Here is an 11,712-nt window from a genome sequence, read left to right on the forward strand (position 1 = left end):
TTTGAAGTTGTCTGTTAATAAATAATTTATTGTTAAATGTAATTGAGTATTTATTAAGTAATTAATGATAATTTGTCAACTAAAAAAATGAGCAAGAATATTATCGTTTTTTTTTCATCTAAAACTATTTTTAAATCAACTCCATGATTGTGAATTCGTGATATTTTAGAATTTCTTGATTATTTTTTAATATTAAATAATTTCTAAAGCGATATCATGATATGCGTGCCAGCAAGTCTCATATCTATTATTAGGTTTCGTGTTCTAACAAAAGAGAGGGAGCGTTGGCCCAAAAAGCAAAAAAAAAAAAAAAAAAAAAAAAAACGAGAGAGAGTGAGACAAGGACAAACAAACATATTCATATAGGGATAAGTAAGTTAGTAAGATCTTCTGCAGAAGACTATTGTTCATCTTTGAGCTTTTGCTGGGTTCATCATATATCTGAGAAATGAAGGAGATGACCGGAGGAAGAAGAGCAGAGAGTTTGGCATTTGCAGTGAATGGAGAGAGATTTGAGCTCTCAAGCGTTGACCCGTCAACCACTCTGCTTCAGTTTTTGCGTTCTCAGACTCCATTCAAGAGCGTCAAGCTCGGCTGTGGTGAAGGTCTGTCTCTGAGTTCCTCACTAAGAGTTCTTGATTTATAAACTGGCAATGGTTTTTTTTCTTTTTTGTATGGTAATAAACCATTCAAATGCTATTTGGAGTAATGTGAATTTGAGTCTGTGTTTGAGCCTCATTTGGTTTGATAAATTCATAAGCATATCAAGATCTTGTTGATTAAGTTTAAGGGGTTGGTCTTTACTGTAGATTCAAAAATTAAAAGCCATAACAAAAAGATTGACTTTTTGCGATGATAGGTGAAGTAATCATCGCTGAAAGAGAATATTTTGCGATGGCTTTTTAAAATTGCCACTAAAATTAAGTTTTAGTTTCTATGACGGCAAAGTAAAATTGCCACGACAAGCGGTAACTCGAAAAAGTAAATCTTTTTTTTATTTTTCGTTTAGTGTATTATTAAAATTTGTTGTATTATTGTAATTTTATGATGAAATGATAAAAAAATGTAATAATTTTTTGTTTTTATATATTTTATGCTTAAATTGGTACTTTAAATAATGACACTATTTTGATCCCAATAAAGTTTAAAACGTTTTTTTTTCTGTTGACTAATTTTAAATATTAAAATTTCTCTGTGATTCCATATTTTATACTAACTGTATATTTGATTTTTAATGCTATTTTATTTTTAGAATATATAATACTAATTAGATATAATTTTTTATTTCATCAACTTTATTTACTTATTGAATGCACTTTAAAATTAATGATACATCTATATATCGATATCATATATATAGAAAAAAAGGCATAAAATTCAACTATTATATTATTGGTGTAACTACACACATCTTATTAGCTTATTTCTGTAGAGTTGCTAGCATATTGATAAAAACCTATGAAGCAATGAATTTGTCAATACAAATTTCTAATTTGAACAATTTGTCTACACATCTAATTTGGTGGAATGCTTAAATTGTAGTAATGAGCCTTTATTTTCAAAGATTTTATGATGAAATTGATATTTTAATTGATAATACCACTTGTCTATATTATAAAACAAATAAATAGTAAATAATCTGTTAAAAATTTTAATGAAAGGAAAATATAAAATATTTTCATTTTAACTATTCATACTGCTTGTTTACATGATTGAATTGATATTTTAACCAATAATGTCTTTAATTTTTTTACTTATTTATATATATATATATATATATATATTTCATTCATATATATATGTGAAGTAATTTATTAATATATTAAATAAATATAATTTATAAAAATTAAATTAATTATATATTATATTATTAAGAATTTAAAGATAAAATTTAATTTTTATTTTATGTTAATATTAAATTAATAATTATAGTATTTTATATTATTAATATTAAATTTATTATATTTATATTTCATTTTAAGCAAAATGAATATTATAAATATTATATGTTTATATGAAATAGAATTTGGATGGCATGGCAGTATTCATCGGTGTTGAAAGGAACACTTTGGCGGTGATATTGAAGTGACCGGTGATATTAAAGTTATCGGTCAATTTCTAATGGCGTTTTCTTGTTATTTTTGTTGGCAGCATTTGCCGCCACTTAACGTATAGTTTTTGACAGTTGTTGATTTCAATCAACATTGAAATCTAAAAAAAAGTCAATTACTTTTAATAGTAAGAGTGTTGATCTTCTCCTACGGGAGTCCAGCCATTCCTTCTATCACTAGTATTGATAGAACTTTCCTATTATATTAGATTTTTCAATAGCTAATTTAGAGACTTTGTTGATTGATATGAATGTGGAGAATGATCTCTGGTTTATTTAGATTTCAATGTTTCGATTGTCATAGATGTACGCTAGTGCTTGTAAACTTATGAGGTCAAATTTTAATTGTAATTATTATTGTTGTTGTTTTATTATGCAATAAATATGATTATAATTTATTTGACTTAACTTTGCACAAAATTCTTGAGTTGATGGCTAGTGTGGTTGGAATTAGCTTTGTAATTTGATTGTAATTAACTATGTGACAATTAACTTTGTTCGGATGAAATTGAGATATTCACTTTCCACAATGCATACGTGTTCATGACACAAACATGCACACGTGTGCGCAAATAACACACATATGTAAATACACTTATTGTTTATAGAATTTTTATTTTTATTTATTTATGAAAAATTAAATATTTGAAAGTTACTACTTCTTTTCATTAAACATTAGTTTAGCTTCTAAGAAACAGAATAGGTACCCTTTGTTGTTTTCAATTATGGGCTGACTTTACGGTTAGCTTTCTCCTTCATTTATAATGGAGGACGCACAATTACACTTATTGTAGTAATGTATATGCTATGATTTGAAATTATTGATGTAGTTTCAATTTATTTATTGCACAAGACACATTTTTTTAATTTGTTGTAGTGTGCATGCTATGATTTGAAATTGTTGATGGAGTTTCCATCTATCAATTTATGGAATATTTGAAAGTTTTGCCATGATTCATTTCGTTGAAAATCTAATTCAAAGAAATTAAACAAAATATGATACACTACTCGTTGTTTTCAATTATTTGTTGACTTTAAGGTTAAGTTCACAAACACATGCACGTATATACACGTACTCTTATGTAGAGCTGTCAATTAGGGCCGAGCCCGTAGGGCCGGCCCTTTTAGGCCCAAAAAAATTGAGGACCGGGCTTCTATTTTACCTTTAAAAAAATAAATCGGGCCTAAAAGGGCCAACCCTTTTAGGCCCGAAAATAAATTTAGGCCCGTTTATAATTTTTTTTAAATTATAATATAGAAAAATAAAAAATTAAATACATAATTAAAAAAAATGAACATATTAAATGCATTCATCCATCCTTCATTTATTTATTAAGATTTAGTTGATAATATTAGCTAAGTTTAATTTTTATTGGTATTCACTTTGATGTTGCTATTTAATATTAGACCTAAATATTTTAGTTTTCTTTATTGTTGTGGTGTAAATTGATTTAAATTTATTTTCTTAAACTTAATTTTATGAATAATAACTTTTTTTATGATTATAAATATATATTTTATAATTTTTAATTGAAAAAATAATTTTAAAAAAATAGGGCTAAGGCCCTGAGGGCCAGCCCTTTAGCCCTGAGGGCTAGGGTCGGACCTTAAAAAATGGAACCCTGACATGCAATTGAGCTTATTAGGGCCAGCCCGTTTAGGCCTTGGCCCTTCAAGGGCCGGTCCTTTAGGGTTGGGCTGGCCCTAATTAACAGCTCTATCCTTATGAATGTTGATTAAAGTAAATTTGCATTAGCGCGGGAACACAAACGTATGTTTCTTAAGTTTAAAGCCATTCCTTTATGGTTGTAAAATTTCTTTAGCTTCTCCTTCACGGTTCAATCTATATGGTTTGCAGGTGGATGTGGCGCTTGTCTTGTTTTAATATCCAAATATAATCATGTGTAGAACCAAGTTGAGGATTTCACAGCAAGTTCTTGTCTGACGCTACTCTGCAGCGTACATGGATGTTCCATAACTACAAGTGAAGGTCTTGGAAACAGTAAAGATGGCTTCCATCCGGTTCATGAAAGAATTGCAGGGTTCAATGCTTCTCAATGTGGATTTTGCACTCCTGGAATGTGTGTCTCTCTTTATGGAACTCTTGTCAATGCTGACAAAACACATCGTCCTGAGCCTCTTTCAGTGTTCTCAAAAGCCACAGCTGTTGAGGCTGAGAGGGCCATTGCTGGAAATCTTTGTCGTTGTACTGGATATCGACCACTTTCTGATGCTTGCAAGAGTTTTGGTGCTGATGTTGATTTAGAGGACCTAGGGTTAAACTCTTTTTGGAGAAAAGGAGAAAGGGATGATTTGAAGAAAAGTAGGTTGCCTAAATATGATCGTCACCACAAACAGAGTAAATTTCCTGAATTTTTGAAGGAGATCAATCCTGATCTGTTCATATCTTCTGAAAGGCATAGTTGGCTCAGCCCCACAAGCCTAAAGGAGCTCCAAGGCTTATTGGAATCAAACAATAATGTTGGAACCAAGATAAAGCTTGTTGTCAGTAATACAGGAATGGGTTATTACAAAGATACAGGAAGCTATGACAAATATATTAATCTGAAGGGAATTTCTGAGCTCTCAAAGATAAAAAGGGATCTGACAGGGATCGAAATTGGAGCAACCGTGACTATATTCAAGGCTATTGAAGCTTTAAAGCCAAAGAGAAAATGTGACCCTCTCTCGGACTTTGATATGATACTTGAAAAACTTGCTGATCACATGAGCAAAATAGCCTCAGGGTTTATAAGGAACACAGCCAGTGTAGGTGGCAATCTGGTGATGGCACAGAAGAATCATTTTCCTTCTGATTTAGCAACAATACTCCTTGCTGTGGACACAATGGTTCATATACTGAATGGTATAAAATTTGAATGGCTTCCACTGCAAGAATTTCTGGAAAGGCCGCCAATAGGATTGGAAAGTGTGATTTTAAGTATTAAAATTCCAAGTTGGGAATCCAATAAAAGTAATCCTAAAAAGCACACGAGGAAAATTCTCTTTGAAACTTTTCGAGCTGCTCCTCGACCGCTTGGAAATGCGCTGTCTTATTTGAACGCAGCTTTCTTGGTTGAGGTTTCTCCAGGAAAAGATTCCGAAGAGAGTGTGATAGATAATTGCAGGCTTTGTTTTGGAGCTTATGGTACAAAACATGCAATAAGAGCAAGCAAAGTTGAGGAGCTACTGGTAGGAAGGATATTAAGTGCCAGTATTGTATATGAAGCTATTAACTTGCTTCCAACTGTCGTTGTACCTGAAGAAGGAACTTCAAGCATCGCTTATCGATTAAGCTTGGCAGCTGGTTTTCTCTATAAGTTCTTGAGCCCTTTGATTGATCATTCCGATGAAAAATTAGGTTATCACTCAAATTCATACACTAGTTCGTCAATCATTAGGGCTTTTAACATAGAAGAGAATAAGGGGCCAGTTCATCATGATAAACCTCCTACTTATCTATCATCTGGAAAGCAAGAGATTCAAGTCGATGAGGAGTATCACCCTATTGGCGAGCCAATAATAAAATCAGGGGCAACGTTACAGGCTTCAGGTTTGCTTAGTACATTGAAGTTAGAAAATCATCTGACAACCTCTTTTCCTCCCATATTCATGGCATTTGAAAGTAAAAAGAAATGTTTTAACAAAAAATTATTCTTTTCCTTTTGCAAAAACTTCTATTCTATCTTTGACCCCTAACCATTTCATCACAGTAAAAATATATTTTCATTCCAGGAATTCTTGCAGCATGCAATTTTAACACGATATATCATTGATTACATGATTCAGCTACAAGTAAAACTAATTAATGTTTTAAACATCTCAATTTGATCTCTTAGTTTGAACCAATATTCATATGAATTCTTTAATTAGTTATCATTTATTTGAAGTATAGAATACCGCTAGTGATTTATGTTTCCTAGACTTCTTATTGGAAGGAACTTCTGCATACACATTCTTGGTTCCTACAGACGTATAGTTCACCTTCAATGCTTCATCTAGTCTTTATCTAGTAGACTAAGCTTATATTTCTCATTTTTGATGTCTCTTAACAGTATGTGTTAGAATACGATTTTATTAAGAAGTACATATTTTACAATTAAATCATAGGTGAGGCTGTGTTTGTGGATGATATTCCTTCACCAACAAATTGCCTACATGGAGCATATATTTATAGTACTAAACCTCTAGCAAGGGTAAAAAGCATAAAGCTCCAGCAACAAGATGGAGTGAGGGCAATCATTTCAAGTAAAGACATTCCTGATGGTGGGGAAAATGCTGGTTCTATGTCTCCGTATGGTGTTGGTGAACCTTTATTTGCAGAAGAGATTGTTAAATGTTTTGGTGATCGTGTTGCCTTTGTGGTAGGTGCATGACTCCCTCATTTTTCCTCTTTTCTGGTGTTAAGATAATAGCTATATGAATAGTCATCAACTCCTTGTAAAGGGTAGAAGAATGGGACCGATTATGGGACATACAATGCATTGCAAATCTATAATCATTACACTTCAACCGCTGAAAGGAAGATACTTTTCTGATCTTGTTTATACGTTATTTCTAATATGTTTTAAGAAAATCAAAGAAAATTTTAAAACTCATTAATTCTATACTTTTTTTGTATCAAACCTCTCTAAACCTTCCCTAGAGGGAAGGGGGACCCCACACACATCCATCACTCACTCACCACCCAGCACACGGCACACAACCTGCACAATGACCCGCCTAACCTAACAAATTTTTAATCACCACCCATTTTTGGACCTACGGGAGATAGAACCTAGAACTCTTTGTATCAAGAGAGAGGTTTCATTAATTCTATCTAAAATTTTAATAAGTTTTCAAATTTTCTTTATTTAATATATATAATTTAATAACATGTTTTCTCTCTCACCAGCATTAAATGGAGGGTAAATGAAAAAAATTGTGATAAAATTTTAATGATATAACTTCTAAATAGTTCTGACAATAAAAAAACTTCTAAAAAGGACCGGAGGGAGTATACTGTTTTACTTATTATTGCTTCATGAATTTCTTTAGGTTGCGGATACTCAGAAACTAGCAGATATGGCTGCAAACTCTACAGTTGTTGAGTATGATTTCAAGAATCTCGAACCACCTATTCTATCCATGGAAGAGGCTGTTGAAAGATCTAGTCTTTTTGAAATTCCTTCTACGTCATATCCACAAGAAGTTGGTGATATATCAGAAGGAATGACAGAAGCAGATCACAAGATCCTTTCTGCTGAGGTGCATGGAATATATTTATCTTTGGTGTCCATATTTTGAATATTTTGAAAATTTTTGAGTATTAATTTCGTTGAATAATTTAAAATCTAGATTAAACTTGGGTCCCAATACTATTTCTACATGGAGACACAAACTGCACTTGCTATACCAGATGAAGACAATTGCTTAGTAGTTTACACTTCATGTCAAGGGCCAGAGTATGCACAGTCTGTTATTGCAAAATGCCTAAATATTCGTGAGCATAATGTTCGTGTAATCACAAGAAGGGTTGGTGGTGGTTATGGTGGAAAGTTCACAAAAGCCTTTCCTGTAAGTATCTGATTTTATATCATTATTTTTTATGTTCTTTCTACATTATAATTATATATATATATATGTATATCCAAAATATGTTCATCCCAATCATATGTTTCATTGTTAAAAGCTGGCAAAATATATGATTTTCTTTATAACAACTAACTAGAAATTGTGCATGATGTAGAAAGAGATGGAAGATATTTTTTTTAAAGAAAAATAATTCTAACATATCAGGTTACAATAGAATTGTATTTGAAGTTCAGCAAAAGAAAATGAATATTATATGCATAGTGTTCATGATTGTTTTGCCTATGTACTTACAACTAAATCTTTCAGATTGCTACGTCATGTGCACTTGCGGCGCATAAATTACGACGCCCTGTCAGAATGTATATGAATCGTAAGACGGATATGGTAATGGCTGGAGGAAGGCATCCTATGAAGATAACATACAATGTTGGATTTAAAAATAATGGGAAGATCACTGCTTTAGAACTCAAGATATTGATAGATCAAGGGATATATCCTGATCTATATGCATATGTTCCAACTACCATAGTTAATGCGCTTAAAAAGTATGATTGGTGTGCTCTGTCTTTTGATATAAAAATATGCAAGACTAATCTTCCTACTAGATCTATAATGAGAGCCCCTGGGGATGTTGAAGGATCATATATTGCTGAAGCCATAATAGAACATGTGGCATCTACACTTTCAATCGATGTAGATTCTGTAAGAAGCATTAATTTCCACACATACAAAAGTCTATGCACTTTTTACAAGGATGCTGCAGGTGAACCTCTTGAATATAACCTAGTTTCTATATGGAATAAATTAGCTGTTTCTGCAAGGTATGACCAGAGGAGAGAAACTGTGAAAGAGTTCAATAGGAATAACATTTGGAAAAAGAGAGGTATATCTCGTGTGCCTGTTGTGGATGAAATAAGTGGAAGGCCGTCACCAGGAAGAACAAGTATTTTAAAGGATGGGTCTGTTGTTGTTGAAGTTGGAGGGATTGAAGTAGGTCAAGGTCTGTGGACAAAGGTGAAGCAAATGGCTGCATATGCTCTTAGTTCAATCCAATGTGAGGGATCGCAAGACCTCTTGGATAAAATACGTGTCATACAATCTGATTCATTGAGCATGATTCAAGGAGGATATTCTGCCGGTAGTACTACATCAGAGTCAAGCTGTGAAGAAGTTAGGCTTAGTTGCAATGTCTTGGTTGGGAGATTAATGCCTTTCAACGAAAAGTTGCTGAAGGAAATGGGTTCTGTCAATTGGGAGACACTTATTTCCCAGGTGTGTGTGTGTTTTGGAAAGGTCAAACCATCCTTTTTTCACCCACTTGATATTTTGACAATAATGTGCAGAGGAGCTTTTTGACATGCATGTGTTAACTGTCCATATATTCTTTACATTGCTAAGTTTGTTTAGACTACACTTTTATGCATGATATGAAGGAAATAAATAAATTCTTCATGTTATAGAGAAGTGTGCTCTATAGTAACAACGCAATCCCTTAATCACTTATGAGTCTCATGGCTTCCACGGAATTTATATAAGACTTATTTTCATTTTCAAAAGCTATACAAATTCCAAGAACATTATCTAACTACCATGTAATCAACAATAATGTGTCCTTCTGCAGGCACACTCCCAAGCTGTGAACTTATCAGCAACTTCATTTTATACCCCTGGCAATGCCACCAACAGTTACCTCAATTATGGTGTTGCAGTGAGCGAGGTAAGTTTATTTCTTATCCAATTTCTTATTCAGAGAAAAGGCATTTTTCAAAGCTCATGAATGGTTATCTTTCTCAAATGTATTTGAAATTATGGGAAAAGTCAAAGTCATATTGTTGCATCATATCATCAATAATTGTTAGCTAATGGTCAAAGAATATTCTGCAGGTGGAAATAGATCTTATAACAGGAGAAACGATTGTTTTGCAAACGGATATTATATATGATTGTGGAAAGAGTCTCAACCCTGCTGTAGATTTAGGACAGGTAGGCCAGCTAATAATTTCTATCCACTACACTCTCTATTTCAATTATATAATTTTCATTTAAAGTAGTGTACAAAAATCATTCAATTAAAGATTGTTTAAAATCTATAAATATGCCACACTATTTAAACTATAAACAATGCAACTCATCTCAGACTCAATATTATGCATGGAAACATGTCAAGTTAAAAAGAAATATTAAATAGCTTATATTTTTTAAAAAATTAAATGCATTCACTAAAATTTATTTACTTTTTTCATGTCAAGATACATTTGTACTAAGTGAAATGCTTTTTAAACAAAAGACCAAATGAGTTTATTTTGAACTAAACTATCTGTCTTCCAAAAATTGCAATTTCCCATTATTAGTTCAGTTCTACTAGTTTAGTTAAATTATAGTGTTCAATTGTCCAACTATCTCATTCCTGGACTAAATTAGCATTTTTTATTCCATAAGTATAGTTATAATTAGTTTAGTTCTACTAGTTAATGATATATAAATATAGAAAGTTAACAATGTACACTAGTGAGAAATGATGAAGTTAATTTTGGGCTTTGGGCCAATGCATGATGCCCATGTCATTTAGAAGTTAAGGGACCAGTATAAGAAAACAAACTTAGATATATTCCAGGTTATGAGTTTTTCTTATGCTGATAAAATTGAAAGTTATTAGATTTTGAAATTGCTAAATTTGACACAATCATTTATGCTTGTTACAGATTGAAGGATCATTTATGCAAGGATTAGGGTTTTTCATGCTTGAAGAATATGAAACAAATCATGAAGGATTAGTCTTGCAAGATGGAACATGGAATTACAAAATCCCTTCATTAGACACTATACCTAAACAGCTCAATGTGGAAATTGTCAATAGTGGATATCACAAGCATCGTGTTCTCTCTTCAAAGGGTATGCCTTTTTAGTAGTTCAAATATTTGTTGATGTTCAACTTCATTAGCTTCATAGATTCTCAACTGAAAAAATATGAGTTCAAGTTGTCAGTCATCATTTTGTTAAATGAATCAATAATTATCAGAACAAGTATATATATTAAGATTAATTGAACACCATAATTCCATAGAAGATATGAAGTCTCTAGTTACTAAACATTTGATGGTGCATATTGTAAAGTGGCCTGGCAAGGAGAGAACCTCCTTATAAATGTTAAGAGAAATCGATGCATCTCTATCCAAAGGTGAGACCAGAAGAACTGATTATAAATGTTTAACTTGCGCCACGCACATGCCTCATGTCTTTTAGTTATCCCTTACAACTATTCTCTGGTTTTATTGTGAAGATTGAACAGTGCGTTTATCAAATTGCTTTGTTATTTAACTCTCCTCAAGAATTTAATAAATAAAGCAAGGCGTGGGTCAAGCTTCTCTTCAAGTTTTTTTTTTTCCCCTTTGCTTTTCAAGTGAACACAATATCGTCCTTCTCTGTGTATACTGATCATTTCACCAATATACTAGCATGAGAATTCTTATACTAAATGATACTTCAAATTTTGTTTTTGCAGCTTCCGGTGAGCCACCACTACTTCTAGCAACTACGGCTCACTGCGCTATTAGAGGAGCTATCAAGGAGGCTAGAAAACAGCTTCATTCATGGAGAAACTCAGATGAAATTGATAAACCATTCCAATTGGATGTGCCAGCAACCATGCCTGTGGTAAAGGAATTTTGTGGATTGGACGTTGTGGAAACATACTTGAAATGGAAAATGGGCAAAATGTGTGAAGGTTCTCAACTTCTCGGGAAATAGATTGGTGTGGATTTCATGTTTGGAAGAGGAGGGAATGTGTACTGGTTTTTCGAAGTTTTATGTGGGTCATATTTTCGTTTTATTTTAAATTATATATTTTGGAAAAAAAAAAATTGTTTGCTCCCCTCTGGTGTTTTCAAAATAATTTCATATCTTCGGATATTAATTTAGCTGCATGATCAAAGATATTTTAGGGAGTTCTCCTTTTTCTTTGTTGCTTGTAAATTTGATGTTTTATGTACCAGTTGAGACATTATAAATAGGGAGAATTTCAAAACATG

At 32.3% G+C, this 11,712-nt stretch overlaps 1 protein-coding gene across 1 annotated transcript; it reads left to right on the forward strand.

The window, feature by feature from the left end:
* The first annotated feature begins 322 nt into the window (after positions 1 to 322).
* Positions 323 to 11,712, forward strand: LOC129317136 (indole-3-acetaldehyde oxidase-like). Its single transcript, XM_054961490.1, has 10 exons — positions 323 to 605; positions 3,969 to 5,663; positions 6,221 to 6,474; positions 7,148 to 7,357; positions 7,448 to 7,666; positions 7,991 to 8,956; positions 9,306 to 9,401; positions 9,569 to 9,667; positions 10,387 to 10,576; positions 11,187 to 11,712. Exons 2-10 carry the CDS (start codon positions 4,190 to 4,192, stop codon positions 11,429 to 11,431), a joined length of 3,753 nt encoding a protein of 1,250 aa, XP_054817465.1. The 5' UTR covers positions 323 to 605; positions 3,969 to 4,189; the 3' UTR covers positions 11,432 to 11,712.

Source organism: Prosopis cineraria, unplaced genomic scaffold, assembly GCF_029017545.1.
Source record: "Prosopis cineraria cultivar Desert tree isolate PC_DT_omini unplaced genomic scaffold, ASM2901754v1 PC8, whole genome shotgun sequence".
NCBI lineage: Eukaryota > Viridiplantae > Streptophyta > Magnoliopsida > Fabales > Fabaceae > Prosopis > Prosopis cineraria.

Coding starts and splice junctions, on each gene's coding strand:
- LOC129317136 (XM_054961490.1), top strand. CDS start 4,190: ATGTGTGTCTCTCTTTATGGAACTCTTGTCAATGCTGACAAAACACAT. Junction 5,664..6,220: donor GGCAACGTTACAGGCTTCAG/GTTTGCTTAGTA, acceptor ATTAAATCATAG/GTGAGGCTGTGTTTGTGGAT. Junction 6,475..7,147: donor GTGATCGTGTTGCCTTTGTG/GTAGGTGCATGA, acceptor GAATTTCTTTAG/GTTGCGGATACTCAGAAACT.